Source organism: Adiantum capillus-veneris, chromosome 20 (assembly GCF_014529385.1).
Source record: "Adiantum capillus-veneris isolate H3 chromosome 20, ASM1452938v2, whole genome shotgun sequence".
NCBI classification, from domain to species: domain Eukaryota; kingdom Viridiplantae; phylum Streptophyta; class Polypodiopsida; order Polypodiales; family Pteridaceae; genus Adiantum; species Adiantum capillus-veneris.
The window spans coordinates 132351479-132371724 of NC_140950.1; the positions used below are offsets into that span (position 1 = coordinate 132351479).

Genomic DNA, 20246 nt, shown 5'->3' on the forward strand with positions numbered 1-20246 from the left:
AAGAGTAAGGATAGGGTTGTATATGGTTACATACTAAATTTATGTGGCAGAGTGGTGCAACGCTTCATATACTTAAGCGGGATACTTAGGTGTCTTTTCGATGACTTGAATAAATGTCACTTGCATCTACAAAAATCCTCTAAATTCCTTTCCAGGGGCTGTTATACACTAATCACAGTGTTTGTATAAATTAACTCCTTAGACTTTTTGAGATTATTCATGATAAAAATTTGGATCTATGAAGAGTGCTCTCACAACATGTGCGATATTCTTGAAGAATAGCTACCCTAAGCTTAGAAATAGTTGTAAGTTCATCGCCTTCCAGATATTACACAGAAAATAGTATCTGACAATTTGAGTGCATATTAGAAGTGGAGAACTTCGAAATTGTTTCCCACCAAGGCACAAATCCTTCGAAACTATTGCCCCTCAAGGCTTGGCATGAGCTTGAGGCCGATTTGTGGTGGCATTCTAATACAATCACTCACAATTGTGAGTTTTGCAAAAAGAATAGTTGTGTAGGTCCAATATACACGTTTCAAGCATTTTAGCACGCTTGAAGAAAAACATGTTGGTTGTGTAATTTCAAGTTACATCATGTTATATTTGACATGTATGCACTTAATTAGTACCTAGTCATAGTTTTTTATGTTTATGTAAATCAAAGTAGGAGATTTCATTCAATTGCAAAACCATGCACACCCCCAAAAAAAAAACCAAAAAAAAAAAACCTATTGAAGTGGCAAGAGCATCTATTTAGTATTTAAAACCGATTCCACAATGTCTAGGTTGATGCGAAGAAGTTCCAATGCACAATCAGGGAGTGTTATTGATTGAATCAAGAATAATAAATTGGAAATCTTATGTTTAGGGTAAAGGAGCCAATCATGAGACACATACAAGTAGGTATTAGAGAGAAATTTGGATTGTGCTTATTTATCTTGCTTACGTGTCCTCTTGGGATTTGCTGCAGTGTCATTAATAGGCCTTGACTATATTTATGATGCCTCGAGAAGCCTTGAAAAGTGAAGTTTATCGAAGTAGGACATCAAAATTCTTTAAAATATCAATGTTCTAGCTTTTCATGGCAAATTTGATGCAATTTTTCAGGTTGCAAAAATGATTAGGGATGAAACTCCATCCCAAAAAGTATTATTTTTCCCACTGTCTCTTGCTAATATGGCTCCTCTCCCCTATATATTGGAGCAAAAAGCCACAACCTTACGTGTCATGCAAGATGTCGATGATTAAGAAAAGAACCTTGTTCACGTAAGAAATTCAAGCCATGAGTAAATAGAAAATTGAAATTTCGAGGCTAGCAACATTTCACGCCCCCATGACATTGGCAAACCCCTGGCACTGTGCCTATAACCAAATAGTGTTCCAACAAATATGATAATCTCACATAATGTTCTAGCCGTTTAGCCTTCGGGAGGCAGACATTTGAATAGCTTATAATTTTGTATTTAAATGAGAATCATTGAAAATCTTTTTTTGTTTTGAATTTGTCCATGGATCACTTCATTTCAAGGCTTCATATGAGTGACTCTTCACCTTGTTCAACTCGCACGGACAATTCAACAGAATCTGCATGGCAACGAAGGCAAGGCACCAATTCAAAAGCCCACATCCACAATAACATTCAATGCCCAACACCAAAGCATGCAGAGGCAATGCTACAAGATTGGGGGTTCACTAGTAGACCTCAAACAACAATCCTTAGATCTAAGGTTCCTTTCAACCCTACCTATTGCAAAATGATCCATCAACCAATTGAGCTCTGTATGAATTTCAAGGTGAGCAAGTATAACACACCCACTCTACAACCCCTCTTGGAAGAGAAAGCTACAACCACCACTAGGTGGTGTCCTTTGCATAGCCGAAATCCAGCAAGAAGCTACCACGTGACACAAGCCAACTGAAACCAAGTTTTAGAAGCCTTGCCAGCAATGAATGTGGAAAGATAGTTATTGTGACTATGGATACCAATCCTACAAGGATGGGCAATAGGCAAAAAGAATGATGAAAATCACAGGTATGTGGTGAGGCCTGAGTCTAAGGTATTTAATCCCCTTCAAAGGAACCATCTTCAAGAAAAGAGGGAGTTGTGGGTTATGGATGTCGCATTGTAAAAATGAGAGAGATTATCTTATTGTTGCATGTGTAGTTGTAGAAACAGATTGTTTGCCATTACTTGGGATGATCACAAGTTGTTCAACACCAAATATTGCTACGTAATGGATAGCATACATTCAATCCTTAAATCCAGAGTTCAAGCATATTGCAAGTGAAGACAACAGTGGCAAATAGAATGGTCTCTCTATTTAAACATTTGCCATGGGAACTAAAACTCAAGAATACAACTATTGTAGTAGTTACAATCGAAATTCGGGCCAATTCAGGCCTAAAAGGAAATTCCCTTGTCAATTTTTACAACGTAAGAAACCAGACATACAGACACAGAGAAATCATAACAGAGAGCACTTTTGAGCTTGAACAAAAAGAAACATAATATGTGCAAACTGAAGCAAATCAAAATCTAGAAAATTTAAGCTATACAGGGAGATAACTTCAAAAAGGAAAAATTGCACAGAGAGAAGACAGTGATAGTCCGAAATTGATGAAAGCGAAGTTGGTACCGATCATATATATGACTAGAAGGTAATAAAGGAAAAACAGAAACATGCATATTCTTCTACAACAAAAACTGCACGAAGCATCACATTTACTTCATATACACACACTCTTTGCTGATCATTCCACCCACCCCAAGCCAAAAAGATAACCATCAGAAAGAACAGAAACACAAGGAAAGACCACAAGAACCCAACTCGCTCACAGAGGGGGCATTTCTTTACAGCTGTTTACAAGAAAGATAACATGAGCATCAGAGCCATAGGAACTACTCTAGACTTTATAATGCTTCTATAGCCTTCTAATCTAAATACAAATTAGTGGCTCCATTTTCTTCTTGCACCAGCTGTCATTTCTTAATTGATTTTGTTGCACCAGTCCTCAATCAGCCTCTTGAGTTTAAACTGAGAAAGCCCAAAAACTTTTGGTCTCTTGGCAATGCCACTTTGTCTGTCTGATATATTTCTCCGGATTCTGCACTCTTCTGCCAAGAATCGTCCTGCTGGCCCCATTTGTTCTTTCCACCTGCACATTCAGTGAGGCTATCAACACTTTCAGCGGGGCCAAATTGATCATCACAGCACTCTGGCTATCTTCCAGAAACAAACAAACAAGACATTCACCCTTGCATCTTCTACGAATTCCATCGTCGTTTTTTCCAGCCCAGCTGGCCATCCACATACAATGTAAAAGCAATAGAGGGATGGTCTATTTTTTGTAGAGGGATGACAACTGATGGGGTGAGAGGGGACCTACAGAGTCATGGCGTATGCGAATGGGGTGGAGTTTGAATCCACCTATTATATCAAGTCTCTAGATCTACTGGAGGGAGAAATAGGGCAACACACAACCGGAACACAAGCGATTAACTCCCTTTTTGTCGGACAAATCAATCAGCAAATCCCTTTGAAAAGCACATTCTTTCACAGACAAAACTACACGAGTCCCATCCTAAACACATACATCAAGACTCAAAGTGGAAAATATTTTGGCAGTGGCAACCATGATAGCTCAGATCGATCAAGCTGCACGAGGGTCCTGAAGCTCCCAATTTCTACTTTTGCAACTTTTCTTTCACAATCAGGATCTGACACATCTATGTTTCCAAAGGACCTACATGATGAGGTGCAGTATGCACACTGATGGATAATGTGATCCTGTCCTTGAGGAGCATCGAGCTATCTAAAATATCACTACACTCACAAATGCATAACAGCTGGAAGAAAAACTGCAATGCTGTCAAAATCAAAATTCATACAAGGCGTTAAAGCAAAAATAACCATAGTTCATACCTTAGTAGAAAGAGGTTCTGTTTGACAAGACTCCAAAGCAGCTTCTCTACTCTTCTCACAGCTATCTAAATGATAGCCTGCCTTTCTACTTCTTGTAGTGGCAGCTCCATAAGCACTAAGATTATTGAATCTATTGTTTTGTTCCTCCTCTTGATTAACTGAAGGAGTGAGTTTGTTGGAGCCTTTACGACAAACCTTGTGTAAAGACTTCTTTGAGTGCTTCTTCTTACGAGCCTGTCCATTAGCGACAAGCGTTGAATTAGTACACCCCTGAACTTGATATTTTGATTCCAGATGAGGCTGCCTTGAAATCAAATTTCTTCCCCTATCCTCGAACTGCTTTCTTTTTTCTAGCAAGGTCGTCTGTTCCCCTAGAGGAACTTGCATACTAACATTTGCATGTGTTTCACATTTTGAACCAGCAAGTGAGTGTGCTTTACTAGATGCTAGCCGCATCTCTTGTATGAGCATGTGTTTTACAAGTTTTTTCTTACCCCTTTGCGGTTTTACTGCATTCCAGGAGTTCATGGCATTGCCCTCAAGCAACACATCACAACCTCTGGTTTCTGTATGAATGCTATCTGATGTTCTTTCATTTGATGTCTTCAATTTCCTCTTCTTGGACTCTCTCCCCTCTCCAACCGTGATAAGGTGAACATCAGTTCTCTCAAGCACACTCCTGTCCTCAATCCTCTCTTTAGTTTCATGATTCTTATAGGTTATGCTCATCTTCTCCGCATCCTGATCCTCAATAATTCCTTGACATAAGCTATCAACCTTTTTCCAATAGACTTTATTGTCATTTGATATGAAGCCAACCATGGACACATTCCCCATGCCCTTCATCAGGTCATTCTTTTTCAGCCCTTTTTTAAAATTTGGGCAGCCTGGTAAGTGCACTTTATCTTTGGACTTCACCCTCTCCTTGCCTTTGTGGCCTTTGTGACCCTTCTTAGATTTCTTGACCTTGAGCTTTTCCCTTGATGTTTCTTTTATAGGTTCACATGGTATGTCCTCCAATACATCTCTTACCTCAATACAACTAGCTTTCCCCTTCTTCTTGGAGCTTGTCTTATCCGTACTAATGGCTTTTTCCTGTGTTTCTGCAGCTTCTGTGACCTGTACACGACTTGGTCTATTACAAACATTCCCAGATGCTTTTCCATCAATAAAAGATTCAGACGTTTTGTTTCTGGTAAAATCATTTCCCAGGGGTAGAGTGTCTGCTTCCGGCGTTGGCATGGGAACCGCTTTTGTAGCCCGCACTCTAGATAACTTCTTAATAAGTAGGCTGGCAAACCGACACCCATGGTTCGCCTGATGTGAGTCTAGCCTTCTTTTCTTATTCACTTGAGCAGCAATTGCATCAGTCCCACCCCGTTTAAAGTCTTTCCTCTTACTTAAAAGACCTGAAGCTGCATTTAAACTTTCTGACCCCAAAGAAGTCCTATTTTCAGCAAGCTGCAAATTTTCTTTGCTCGTGCGCAATTCACCAGTATCATGATCTGCTTGCCCAACTCTTGGGCCACCACTTTGCTTCTTCGCACCAATCATTACGTCCCTTTTGACTCGAGTAGGTAATCTTTCTGGAGGAGTTGCTGGGCTAGGTGTTTTGAGCCTGCAAATGAGAACAACCTGTCAGACTGCAGGCTACAACATCTGAAGGAGCATGCAAACCAAAAACAACCTTTTCAAATTTGTAAACAGTTGCTCTCACACTTTACCCACCCACACTCAGATACTGGACTGACAAAGTCCTAGTAGTATAAGCCACGACACACATCTTCTAATCAGCTAGACTACAGTCTCTATGCCAACTTAGAAACAAGTCTCCTGTATAGACCTATGATCTTGAGCCAGACCATATTGGAAAAATAAACCCATGGCCATGACAACCAAGCTCCCTGTAGCTCCTCGTGGCTATCTCCTCAAATCGAAACTATGAAGCAGATATGCTCCCCAAATATGTGGAATAATGTAAGCATCCGTTGTGATATTTTAATTTAGATTAAACCCTGGTAAGAGAAAATACTGATCTGTCGGCTGATGTATACATTTTGTTACTGGATATAGGCCTTTACATCCCTAAATATACCTTAACACAGTCTGGTATTTGGGGCCACTAAAGTGGCTCTTGCCAAATTTTGGTAATGTGACCATAAATTCTATATACAAGATAAAAGCTTCATGAAAGTTCTCGACTTTATTTTGAAAATATATAGAAGAATTTGGGTATTTTCCTCTGTTTTGCTTGTGAAAAAATAAATAAAGAACATAATTTAAAATTAAAAAAATGGACAAAATTTTATTTTCCATAAAGGCTTCCTCTTCTCTTTCTTTTTTTTATGCTGCCTCCTCTTTCTCTCTCCTGAAGTCATCAACTATCACTTTCATCTCAGAAGAATCTTCAACCGCAACACTCAAAGCACATGCAATTTGCCTTATCAGATCAATGAGATCATTCACAAAAGCTTGGTCTGTTTTGTGCTCTTTAATGCCCATCTCTATTTTTTCAACAATTTCAAGTTTTTGTTGAGAAGTCTGATACTCCACATGTATCATCTGGTCCTTGATCTTTTCTACATTGGTGCGGATGTTTGCTAACGACAGGAGGGCCAATGAATTTCCGACATATCTGGTTATGTCTTGAGAAGTCTTTACAATATTGCGGCAATGCATAAGCTGATAGAAGCGGTTTTGTAGGCTCTCAAAGCCTTAGAACCGTAGCAAGCTAATAAACCCTGCTGCCGACATCTCCACAGTGTTGGTCACACCAGGTGCCGAAGTCAACCTCGTGCTGCCACTTACCCCATTTTTCAAGGGCCCCGCTGCCAAGATTCCCACACCCCCTTTGCTTGCGTTATTTGAGTCTGCAGAGGAGGCACAAGGGAGAGCGAGGAGATGCGTTAACAGGAGAGAGAGAAGGTGTGCTGCTCCTCCACGTTGGCTCCGAACTGGCATTGGGCACAAGCAGCCACGCGCTGGTCCGTGGCTTTTCTTTCTCCACGCGTCGCATGCTGTTGCCCCCTCGCTGATTTTTTTTTACGCAACTCGATCTCCTTGCGTTGAGTTTATTAACTAACCAAGGACTCTTTTATTTAAGTGGCCAAGGACACTGGAGTTCTTTTAAAATATGAATTTTTTAAAGAGAATATGAAACCTGCAACTCATTAAAATCGCTTACAGAGAGTGAGTTTTCTTGCAGAGAAACTCATTTTCCAACCCTCTGCTTCTCTCTACCGCTCCTCCCTCTCACCTGCTCGTGCTTCCGCCATCTCCTACTCGCCTTCAGACGCTCACGCTGACGCGTAGAGCTCCTCGGAGTTCAACTTTTCACGATCGAAAAGTGCAGAAAAGGCCTCAGTTTCGCGTGAAACTTACAGTTTCTTGAGGACTTCACCAAGGATTCCTCCAGCTCGGATGCGCAGCGTGACTACGCGCCAGGTAACATTCAAATTCCGTTCACGCATGCTCCATACACATGGATTACACGCAGAGCTTCCACCAGAGTGTTACTGCTCTGAAAACGCGAACGTTCAGACGAACATTCGCTTGACCTCTCTCGAAGGGGCCTTTTTAGGGATTTAACACCTAGCTTACCGCTCTGGAAAATACAGCTCAGTCGACGACTACGCATATTTTCGAAGGCGAAACCCATCTCCAGCATCTGTGGACGCACATTGTTGCTTTTGGGCGCTCACAGCGTGGTCCAACTGCCACGATTCCGTACAAAACCACAAATTTCTCAGGAGAAGAGCCATCACTTAGCGCACAGTTCATGCACTAATTGTACTTTTAGCACCAAAGTGTTTGATAAGCACGATCTCCGTTTCCTAGGGAAGATCAATGGTCACGACGTGACCATACTCCATGATAATGGAAGCTCACACAATTTTGTGGATGCAAAATTGGTGCAGAAACCGAGCCTGCGGACGAGGGACACTGACCATGAGTATCGCGTGAAGATGGCTCGTGGCGAGGATACGGATGTATGGAATCACATGGTTCCACATTTGTCGCTCGAGCTAGCTGATTACAAAGAGAACCTGGATTTCCACATCATGCGCCTGGATAGAGTAGATGTTATTTTAGGAATTCCATGGTTTCATGATAAACAAAACTCATTGTATATAGACTATGCAATTCACTCTCTTGTTTTTCTTAAACAGGACATGCCTCATGTATCTGTGTCGCTTTGTAATCAGATTTCTATAAATAATAGTTTTGCAATACCAGTTGTTACTGCTTTGGAAATGTATAAAGATACAAAGTCTTCTGATGTTGACTTTTATCAGTGTGTACCATTCTGCTTGGTTTGATTCGTTAGTGGATTTCGTAAAAATGTTTCATGTTCTTCTATTGAACTTTGGGATTCCAATGAATCCAATTTGATCCAAGAAATCATGATTGATTTCAAGGATGTTTTTCATGATGATCTACCTCCTGGCTTGCCGCCTTCGAGAGGAGTAGATCATGGCATTGAGTTGGTGGCTGGTAGTCATCTTTTCTTGAAGCAACCGTATCGGTTTAGTAAAACCGAGGAGGACGAGATTCAGCGACAGCTGAAAGATTATCTCGACAGGGGTTTTGATAGGCCAAATAAATCCTCGTGGGGAGCGCCAGTGTTACTTTCTCAAAAGAAGGATAACACTGTGCACTTCTGCGTGGATTACAAGGGATTGAATAAGCTCACTATCAAGAAGCCCGTTCCCGCGCATGGACGATCTAATAGATCAGCTCCATGGAGCGCTGTATTTTACGAAGATAGACCTGCGATCAGGCTATCACCAGATGAAAATGAAAGATGTTCCTAAAACATGCTTCCATACGCGTTATGGTCATTATGAGTTTTTGGTCTTGCATTTTGGTTTGACCAATGCTCCAGCTACATTTCAGTAGATGATGAATGATCTGCTGAGACCATTTTTACGCAGCTTCGTTGCTGTATTTCTCGATGACATCTTGATCTACAACCGAAGTTTGTCTGAGCATTTAGCGCATATACGCGTTGCTCTCGAGGTACTGAGAACTGAGAAGCTTTATGCTAAGGCTTCCAAGTGTGAATTCTTCAAGAAAGAGCTTCTGTATTTGGGTCACATCATTAAGGCTTCCAAGTGTGAATTCTTCAAGAAAGAGCTTCTGTTAGATAAAGTGCGAAATTGGCCCATTCTGAAGAATGAGCGCCAAGTAAAGTCCTTTTTAGGACTTATTGGATTTTTTCGCAAATTTATCAAGGATTACTCTAAATTTGCTGCTCCACTCACGCGACTTCTAAAAGGAGGGGTGAAAGGACCGAAGACTTCGGGTCCTCACCGTAAAGGTAATCCCCATGTTGTCTCGAATGAGCGTCTCGACGAGAGCTTTCGGACATTAAAGCACTTGGTGACTACCGTGCCAATATTGCACATTGTGGTTGCACATTGTGGGTCCTAACAAACCGTTTGTGGTTAAAACAGATGCTAGCGATTATGCCATTGGTGTTGCATTATACCAGGATGGACGTCCTATTGCGTTTGAAAGTAAGAAACTTTCTGACGATGAAATGCGTTATCCAACGTATAAGAAGGAGCTTTACGCCGTAGTCCACGCATTAACGAAATGGCGACACTACTTGTATGGCTCTACGTTTGTTGCATGGACGGATCATCACTCCTTGCGCTGTCTGTAATCAGCGAAGGCTAGATGGGTTGAGCTTATGCAAGAGTTTGACTTTGAGATCCGTCATAGAAAAGAATCCAGTAATCGAGTTGCCGATGCACTCAGCAGAATTCTTGAGGTTAATGCCTTGTCTATGGCTGAAATCTCAACGGATTTCTATCTCTCTCTCAGAGGGCTATGTCCTTCTGATAGCTATTTTGGCAAGATATGGAACGAGGTCGAAGCGGGGCATGGCTCGTGTACAGGCTTGGGTGGTCCGGAGACCCAAGTGAGTCGTGCTGGAGAGACGAGACAGTGACAATACTCCATTAGAGGTGGACAATTGATCAAAAATAGAAAAGTTTGCGTGCCAGAAATCGATAAGGTACGACAAAGGATTTTGTTCGAATGCCCTAAGCACCCAAGCATCCAAAGAACTTTGGCTTTGGTCAAGCGATATTTCTATTGGCCAAGGATGCGCTCTTACATAGAGAGCTATGTAAAGAGATGCACTCACTGTCAGGTCAGTAAGGCAGAGCGCCTTAAGAAAGTTGGCCTGCTACATCCATTGGAAATCCCAGATGCCAAGTGGCAAAGTATTTCCATGGACATTGGTTTGCCACATACTAGTCGGGGCAATGACACCATTTGGATTGTGGTCGATAGACTTACAAAAATGGCGAAATTTATACCAATGAAGTCTACAATAAAAAGCCATGAGTTGGCAGTTTTATTTGTCGATCAACTTTACAAGCTATATGGACTGCCAGAGGATATGTTCATTGGCCGATTTTGGCAAGATGTGTTTGCTCATCTTCAGACAAAGTTGAGTATGTAGTCTTCTGACCAGCCTGAGTCCGACGTACCAAAAGAGAGGATGAAACAAAGATTAAGGACATGTTGAGAGCTTATGTCTCTCACACACAATCTGATTGGGAAAGGTATCTTCCACAATCAGAGTTTTCCTACAATAGTAGCAAGCATTCTGCTACTGGATTTAGCCCATTCATGTTGATGTATGGACTCGAGCCTAAATTCCTGATTGCTATTGGCTTAGAGAAAGTCAAGGAACGCCAAGCTCGTGATTTCTTATATGACATGCAAGAAATGCTCGAATTGGCCAAGGATAGTATAAGAACGGCTCGTGATCGAGTCACTACTTATGCTAATCAAAAGAGATCTCCCAAGACTCTAGAGGTGGGACAATGGGTCTATCTGAAGATACCCAAGCGAACAGGAAAGCATTATAAGCTTTCAGCTAGATATTGTGGTCCATTCTTGGTCACAAAGAAGATTGGTCAAGTTACCTAAAAACTGGCTCTTTCTTCGAATGTTAGAGTACATCCGGTGTTTCATGTCAACCGCCTTAAAGAAAAATTAGGCGAAGCCGACGTTGTTGTGCCTATCGAGGAAAATGTATGGCAAGATAGTTGTCCTTGAGAACTAGAGGCAATTTTAGATCATCATACCCGTCATTCGCGCCATATGACGAGTACTTAATTAAATGAAGGGTCAATCTGAAAGGTTTGCTACTTGAGAATTAGTTAGAGCTTTGAAAGCTCAGTATCCCCACTTCATTGATGAGGATATCAATGGTTCTGAAGGGGGGAAATATGTTATGTCTCTCTTACAGAAAAGGGGATCTAGCCTAGACACCGTCGGGATGGGCGTCCAGTGTCCGAGCGAACGTAGTGTGAAACCGGCCAGTGTGGCCCCATACCACTCGGCCTCACCTCCTCGAGGTGACCTCGCGCACTCCTAGCCTCACGGGCTAACCACTGGCACCCTGTCGTTTTTTTACTTTTTACTTTTTTGGGCTAGAGCCGGCAAGCCAGCAAGGAACTGCCTTTGCTTCGCGTGCACGCAAACGAGTCAAAGACAGATTACCTTGCGGACATGCCGACAAAGGGAAAAGCGCCTCCATGCCGTATCGTGGCATGTCAACGGGGAATGGAAGCAAGTTTCCCCCTCGGGGGAGTAAAAAGTCTTTTCATGCCATGTTAGTCAGTCCATGTTCCCTTGTTAGTCACGCCACCCGAGGGTAACGTCGGGAAATCACCAAACGAATTCAGTGATGCATTTAAGGACCAAGGCTGAGAGAGAGGGACAAACCCTTGTAACTCACAGACCGTACTGAATCTTGCCCAGGTACTCCAAGATTTTCGCCTGGTAGAAAAAGGCCCCCGTCCAGTGGATGTCCGGTAGGACTGCCATACCCAAGGTGGGCGTCGGCTCAAAGGAGGCATCCCGATCCGGCCAACCATGGTCACCAAGGCCCGCTCGGAAAGCCCCAGGACCATGTTAGGCGAGACTGCACCGTACGCAATAACTACAAGCCCTACGAGCTTCAAACACCCTCGCGGGCCAGAGCATTGTAGTATCGCGGTACGGCCCCGCAAAGGAATGCTGCAACGTTATCCGCATAGGCACTCCTCAACTGCGGTCCACGACGACCATTATGGGCCCCACGGGGGACAACCCAACCTGGCAATCGCTTTCCGCTAATCTCCCCTCCCAGGAGTAACACTTCGGTATCTTCACCGCTAGGATTGTTTAACAGCCGTCTAGCATGTTCCAAACAGGGTCGTATTGAGCTTCTGAGATTGTCCAGTTCAGGGCACTGTACCAACAGGTGCGTAAGTGACCTTGAACCTTCTTCCATTCCGCACAACGGGCAAGTCCTCGACTGTGCCCGTTCAATCTTATCCTTAAGCATTAAGCCATCCACTCTTGCTAGTAACAAGACTTTCTCCTCCATCCCACAGGGGTTCTTCCCAATGCTCTGCCTATAGAGGTATCCACGCGTGTCCTCATACTTCCTCTCGATATAAGGATCAAGGGAGACACATTGATGTGAGTGTTCCCAAAGCTTCCAGCTCTCCTGTCTTGCGGTTTTAACAGAAGCGCCGTTGATATACCTCTCCCTCCAAAACTTTGTCCTTTTACACCAAGTCCACTTCTTGAATTGGTTCCATTCTGGTATATTGTTAACCAAATCTGCAATCCAAGTCTTTAGACCTGCGTACTTGGCAAAAGCTCGTGCCCTCTGTCCTGCACAGTAAGCTGGTACGGGGGGGAGCCCTAACTCCCGGTGAAGAGTTGCTGCTGCCACAGAACTCGACTTCGCGGCCTTACCGACTTCCCACCTCATTCCAGTTGCTATAAGCGTCTCTAATGGGTTCAACTTCCTCATGTCATGTGAGCCCATAATCTCCGCTCCATAAGTCGCCACTGGGAAGACGCAAGCCTTGAGAAAGGCCAACCTTGACCACATCGGAATTTCCTTAGAGCATAGAAGATGTTTATGGGCATACAAAGACTTACGTGCACTTTCAATCCTATCCTTAAGGATAGTATCGATCGAGACTTCGCTGTCTATTAAGATGCCCAAGTACCTATACTCTGAAGCTACCTGAATCTCCTCAGGTCCGATGTGGGGTTTGAAGGCAATAAGTTCCTCAAGGTCCCCGTTGAACACGGTCGCCTGGCATTTCTTTATGCCGAACTTCATCCCCCACTTCTCCGCCCAACTATGCAATCTATCTAATCTAGCCTGCAACTCCTCCTTAGACTCCGCAAATAAAACTAAATCATCTGCAAAAAGCAAGCCCTGGATCTTCAGGAGTAGGCCTGGAATAGCCACCCCAAGGTCAGTCGCACTCTCATCCAAGATGTCATTAATGAATATATTAAAGAGAGTAGGCGACGCGGGACACCCTTGACGCACGCCACGGGCGATTTGGACCTCCTCACTCAACTTCGCTCCCACCCGCACTCTGACCTTGGAAGATTGGTACAAGGCTCGAAAGAAATTCAAGCAACGACCTCCAATCCCTATGGCTTCCATCTTTAAAAAGAGCGCCTCGTGTGGCACTGTAGCGTACGCCTTTTCAAAGTCAATATATGCCGCAAACGTCGGTTTCTTAACAACCTTTCGTCTGAGCACAATCTCTTTCAAGACAATCACTTGTGCCACACATTCCTCCTGAGTCCGAAATCCGGCTTGACCACGCAAGAAGAAGTTTCTTTCCTCAAGTTTCACTGAGATCCTATTGATCACGAGTGAGGTCAAGAGCTTCAGAGAGATTGGAATAAGAGAAATCCCTCTGTAGTTGTCCGGATTAGAAAGATCACCCTTCTTCGGGATATACACCACTACCGAGGTAGATGATGCCTCCGGCAACTTCCCTGAATCAAACCAAGTACATAGCAGTTTGAAGACTGCTCTTCCCATGTCTGTATTTGGTTTAAATCGATCCGATCTAGTTCCCTTGTCTTGCATAAGGATCTTGAAAAATTCAGGGGGAATGCCATCTATCCCAGCTGCTTTATGCCGCTTGATCTTGCGACATACCTCTCGAACTTCAGTCCACCTAATAGAATCATTGATGCCCTCTATTCTAGGCCAAAGTCGCACAGCATGGTTTTGCCAGTGTTCTGGGTCCTTGCTGTGCCCGGAGGGATCGGCGAAGACGCGAGAAGCATGATCCTTCCAAATGTCTCGGATCTTCTCTTCGTCCGCCTGCAGCTCGCCATTCTGGTCTCTTAGGGGTTGAGCGGGCCCTCCTTTTCTGCTCCCCCCTAGAACGGCTTTCATATGCTTCCACCAAGCATACCATTCCTTGCGTCTTGCCAATTCGACGCTCTTGAGCATGAATCGTTTGAGAGCCTCTCTCTTGCTTCTCTTCGTTTCAGCTCGCGCCTCTTTTCGGCATTCAACAAACTTCCTCCACGCCCTATCTTCACTAGAGGAATCACTCTCTGCATCCCGCAGAGACTTCCAAGCTTCCCGTCTTCGGTTGATGGATTTCCGGGCTCTCAGGTCTAGCCTAAAGCCTCTATTAGGCCTCTTGGGGGGCCTTACGGAGAACGCACCAACATCTCGAGAGACTCTTTCAGCTGCCTCCTCAAAGCTCTTCGACTGACGGTTCACCGCCGCTTGCGTGATTTCCCCCTCCTCCGCTGCTTCTGGTAGGGAATCCCAGAAGTTGTGGTGTAAAAAGAGTTGAGCCGCTGGCTCAATTCTAGTCGCATCAATGGAGGGGGGGGGTGGTGGGGGAGGCTCCGCACACACCGCATCACACACCAACTTCACCTTAACAGGCCAGTGGTCCGAAACATCCACCGATCTCTGGACACTGGCATGGCCGAGGAACTGAAGGGCCAGATCATTGGCCAAAAAGAAGTCAATGTCTGATCGCCCTTTACCACGGGAAGAGTGATACGAGAGTCCAGAGCCTCTCGTTTGGACAATCTTAAAATCAAGGTCTTCACTTCCCAGCCATCTCTTCATCGGGCGCCGTCTAAGATTCCAATCCCCTCCGATCAGGAGAGGAAGGCCCTTTCTGCCCAACCTACGAAGCTTCGAAGCTAACGCGCTTAAAACGTCTGCTCGTTCATCCACTAACTGCCTCTGCGGGACAAACATTTCCATAAATCCAACCATCCTTCATATTTAAAGGAAAGAGTTGAACAAACAAGGAGTTTACGTCCGACATTCCCAACTCAAAGGCTCTGAGTTCCTGGGAGACCAAGGTCACAAGTCCCCTGGCCCCTGGCTTATCAGACCCTGGCACTTGGAATGTCGAATACCCCGCCATTCTAAGGGGCCATGCACCCTGAAATAGTCGAGTCTCTTGGAGACCCACCACATTCCAAGTCTTTTGTAACATTATGTACTCCAACTCCCCCCGCTTCGACCGGAGTCCATTAATGTTAAGCGTGGCAAAGATCGGCGATTTCAACACTTTCATCGCCGGCCTCAAACGGTTCCTATCTCTCCTAGCGAAAGGAAGCGAGATCTTAGCAAACCACCTAAGCCTACTCTCCGCTTGGATGATCTGGAGGACATCTAGGGCTGCTTGTTTACTAGAAGTGAAAACATCAAAGCGGGTGCTCCCCGTCCGATTGTTAAGGAATCGATCCAAAAGCTCAATACTTGCAAACAGGGAGGTTGATCTTAGTGCGCGTCTCAAGGCCTTGCTGAATGACACTTCGGTGTGTTCATTAGCGCCCCAAATGCACAGCTTGCCAACCGTCCCTTCTGAAACACCCCTCCCAAGCCTGCCTCTCATCATTACCCGTTCCTCTCTAGCCGGTCTGCTTGGGGCGGCGACCGGGTCAATCTCGGGTATCGACAAGGATCTTAGCCTGTTGTTTTGAAGTTGATCGGCATTCATGACCTCAGTGTACCGTACTTCCCTTGTTGAGTTCGGTCCATCTTGGTCTATGCCCCCGCCCTTCAGCTCCTCAGATGGTTGCCCTTCCGAGTTAACTGTGAGGCGTCCAGTCTCAGCCATAGCTAGTGAGTTTTGCTGCCCCGCTACGCACTGGTTCATCCCGTCCTTCCCGGTTTCTGTGAGTTCGGGTTCACCGTAGCAGCGACCAGCGGAGCCCCGCTCCCCATTTTCTGGGGTGCTGTCGCTCGCAGTACTCGGGGAAGCTCCCAGCGCCCGCCTCCCCGAGGGTACCTGGTAGCAGCCCTCTTCCACGTCAGCCCAGGTACCCTTAACTGGTGCTCTTGGATCGTTTATATAATATGGTTGTGAATTCATAGAAAATGCACGACTATACTTAATGAACAGGTTGCTTGCCTTTAGTTTGGAGGGGTCCGGGTTAGGTATGTCGTTCCCGGGGGACCGACAACCCACTTTCCGGACTATGGTTATCCTGCATTTAAGATTTCATGGTCACAACTGCCAACGTGTTGACGAATCAACTCCATCCTCTAAACTCGTGGATTCACATGTAGTATTGGTACAATCCGCACAACGTTTTGCTTCTCAATCGGTGGGCAAAGCCGAGGGACAAGCGGGTCCTTGATCTGGGTGTGGTCCATAACGGTCCCGTGTTTAGCAAGACTTTAGAATCCACACCCTACTGTAACTCATCACGTAGTTGGTACACTTGCGGGTGGATCACCAAGCTCGAGGGTCCATGATTTTGGCTCGAAGTAGAGGGTGTTCCGTGAAATGGGATGGGTCAGGGGAACTCGGCGCCTCACCTCACCCGTCTCCCGTTTCACGGCGCACCCACCCTTCCACAAACGTTGATTGTTCCGTGGAGGGTGGCATTGGCACCGCCCCGAGGGAGGGTGGATCGTGAAATGAAGTGGGTCAGGGGAACTCGTCGCCTCACCTCACCCATCCCCCGTTTCACAACCCACTAGTCCGTCTCAGGACGTCACCGCCACCCCTTTAGTTTGGAGTTTACTCTCTCCGTGAGTCAAGGGGGGGACCAGCGGAAAGGTTACACAAGGAGCGCTTTCAACCCACCAACCTCAGCTGTATGAAACACCCATCCGCTGGTGGATCGTGAAATGAAGTGGGTCAGGGGAACTCGTCGCCTCACCTCACCCGTCCCTCGTTTCACAGTCCACCAGTCTAGGTTCTGGTCTCAGGCCGTCACCGTCCCCCCTTCCACTGGGTAAGTGTTTCATACCGTTGGTGCGGAATTACGGCCAAAAGCCTCTCCCCCCAAGCGGTCCTCCAGGGATTGTGTCCCTCTTGGCTGCCACCGGTTGTGTCATGAGGTACATTCTTTCTCCCCTTGCATTCAAATATGAGAAGCCGAGCCTCTAAACCTAGGGGGGTTGGTTGGAAACCGACGGAAAGTATCTGGGCGTTCAGGGTGTTCCCCCCTTGAGTCCGCTCGACATCCTTGTATGATTTTTACAGAACTTTCCCTGGATAGGTCCGTTCGACATCCTCGGATGATTTTTACAGGGCTTTCCCTAGGTCCGACCATCCTTCTTGCCTTCCATATTCTCCCAGTCCCAACCCACCCCGATCTAGCTTTGCAGCTCATACTCGTCTTTAAGGCATTATGATCACTAATGTCCTCCCCCCTCCCCTTCGGGATTTTACTCCTACACACGGAGAGGGTTTTTCAACCGTACGTGGTCCCCCCATTGAGTTTTTGGGAAGCACTTAGTCGACGTCCAGTCCCGCCACGTGGAGGCGGCTTCCCGTTGGGACCGGCACCCTGTCGTTGTGGGAGTTGATAACTACAAATGAGGCCTTGACCTCCCTTTTATAATGATGGCCGACGCTCAGTCCTACACGTGCACGCCTATGTCCTCGAACACTGGCCCCCGCACGAGGGAGCTGCCAGATGGTGGCTATGGTCGTGTGGTTCATACGACGCGTGTCTGTAGGCGGTTGTGTAGCCGGGAGATCCACTCTGCTCTTTCGTTTCAATCATGATGTGAATTTTCACCATAATTGACAACTAGAAGAATGGGTGGTGACATGGCACCAGTACGAACATGCTGACGTGGCATGTGAACGACAAACCTGCTTTAAGCCCTAGTTATGAAGCATTGAACTTTCTATGCTTTAGAGCATCCGTTTTAATAGCAGTTGAAACTTGACTTTGGTGCTTTTGCATTCATAACAATAACTTTGATATTTAAAAGTTGCTTGCCAGTTACAGGTACAACAAAAATCAGCAAGCTCGTACAAAGCAAAGTGCCGATACGCCATAAGAGGGTCCATAGAGGGTAGATCTCTCTATTCGCAATCGAGGGAAGAGAAAAATTCAATGAGGAATGATGTGTAAATTATCACATCAATGTGCCAAGTTCTCGCCGAGCCAAAGTGACAGTCAAAGGATTGCCGAGCCAATACAGATCGAGTATACAAGGGCCTGAAGAGAAAGTATTGCGTCTCCGAGCACCACATGCCAAATAACAAACGAAATTGGACTAGACTTGTCAGGTGCAACAGAATTGAAATGGTGAAGATCTAGGTTTTACACTTCCACAAATCCCTAACCTCAGTCCGCCTCCTTCGCTACCTTGACTCCTTGTCAGTATCGTTCTCTCTCCTACCCCCTATTAAGGCGCTTCCCCCCCCCCCCCCCCCCCCCTTTCTCTCTCTCCCTTCTCTTTTTTTTGTTTTTTGGTTGTTTGTTTTTGATTGCATGTTGTGTGTTGTTTCTGTGTGCAAGCTGGGTGTGGGTGTGAGTTCTTGTGTGCGCATTCCTCTTCTATTTTTGTACTTGCGTGTTGTTGCCTTTTTTTGTTTTTCTCGTGCTTGGGTTAGGTTTGCGCGGGTGTTTTGTCAGTGTGTGAGTTTCAGTGGGTGTAATCTTTTGCTGTTGTGTTTTGGTTCTTGTTTTTTCCTTGGGAATAGCTGTGGTGGTCTCCTTGATGCGTTGGTACCTTCCCTACGAGGGCAGCTTTATGGTTTTGGCCCGGATGAGTGTCTCCACTCGTGCTTTTCCCTCACATTGTTGTTCCCTCTTTAGTCATCCTCACCCTGTTGGTGGTTTTTGTCACAAAGTGATGGCGTGGATATTGATGCTCAACATAGGAAATAAAGGGAGAACCTAAGATGATAATCGGGGCTAGTGGTAAATAGCATGGCAGGCCCACAGATTGTACCGCAATTCATGAGATGCTAGCATGGAAGACAAGTAGCAGCTTTTGACCATGTTCTGAAAGCCGTTGTCTTATCAAGCTTTTGGGGCTCCATGTTTTAAGCAATACTGCTTTTGTGGGCCCCTAGCTTTTGTAACTACTGCTTTTGGAGCCATAGTGCCCATAAATAAGTGCCCTTGGGGACCTACTCTCGTAGATCAGTGTGTGGTTGGGCATCTACACAGAGAGCTCCTTGGCAATTGTATTCTGTGGAATATTCATATATAATATAAAGATGTCTTCTGCCCATCTACCCCATGTGCATGTGGACAAGCTATAACTCCTACTTCTAGGGAGTAGGACAACCTAGGAAGTGTTCTAGCAACCTTTTGAGCCTCTCAAAGGACTTGCAACGAAAGGGTTTAAGGATTTGAACTCGGATCTAGTACTTTGCACAAACACATGGTTACTTTACTGGGCTTGAAAGAGCTGAACACAATGAAAGAGAGAGAAAAGAGATGACACCGCATGTCGGGTCTCAACCACCCTCAAGGGCCCACTTCCTTTGAAGTGATACTGTGAATGAAGGTTCTGTGTCTGTGTGTGTGTGTGTGTGTGTGTGTGTGTGTGAGAGAGAGAGAGAGAGAGACAGAGAGAGAGAGAGAGAGAGAGATGAAATGAAATGTTATATTAACGTCTTCAAAAGGCACAAGTGACCTATGAGACCAAAAAGTTACAATGTGGTGGATCTGATACAAAGAGTAACAAAAATGACAAAACTCCACTATCGCATGTAGTGACTCTACCAGGTCAACACCAAGCGATAGGGAGCGTTGGGCATTCCCCAAGCTTCCTATTCGCTCAGTATTGACTCCATTGCATGGCTTGTAATCACATCACGAAATGAAATGAAATCCTAAGCTAGTAGGTGTGAACTAAGCAACTAGCCGGAATAGCTAAATCACAAGTCATAAGAGATCCAGCATTGGTCGCTGGCGGATCTCATCAATCTCCTCCATGGTCAGCAATCTGACCGGGAGTCATGCATGTCAAGTCAAAGTGATCCGAATCCTCTGATGTAGCCTCCGTCGATGCTGTGTAGTCCTCCACGGTCGTGGGCGTCTCGATCTCCCTAACTCAGTCGCTCGGTGGATCAGTGTGCCTCTGGTGTGAGACAACAAGATCTGCTGTGGTAGTAGGTCCTCTGAGTGTCCAGTGTTTGCTCTAAGGAAGTCTGTGATGTGTCTCTGAGACTGGCTGGCCTCTCCTCTCATCAGGCTCTCTCTGTGTCAACGCGACTCAAGCAGAAAAAACCCCAGGAA

At 45.3% G+C, this 20246-nt stretch overlaps 1 protein-coding gene across 1 annotated transcript in view; it reads right to left on the bottom strand.

The window, feature by feature from the left end:
- Positions 1-2813: 2813 nt before the first annotated feature.
- Positions 2814-20246, bottom strand: part of LOC147433252 (uncharacterized) — a 33278-nt gene continuing 15845 nt past the window's right edge. Inside the window, exons 7-8 of the mRNA XM_086492874.1 lie at positions 3927-5544; positions 2814-3159 (exon numbers count right to left, since the gene is read on the bottom strand). Of these exons, the coding sequence (XP_086349000.1) occupies positions 3034-3159; positions 3927-5544 (1744 nt within the window). The 3' untranslated portion in view covers positions 2814-3033. The remainder of the gene's footprint in view (positions 3160-3926; positions 5545-20246) is intronic.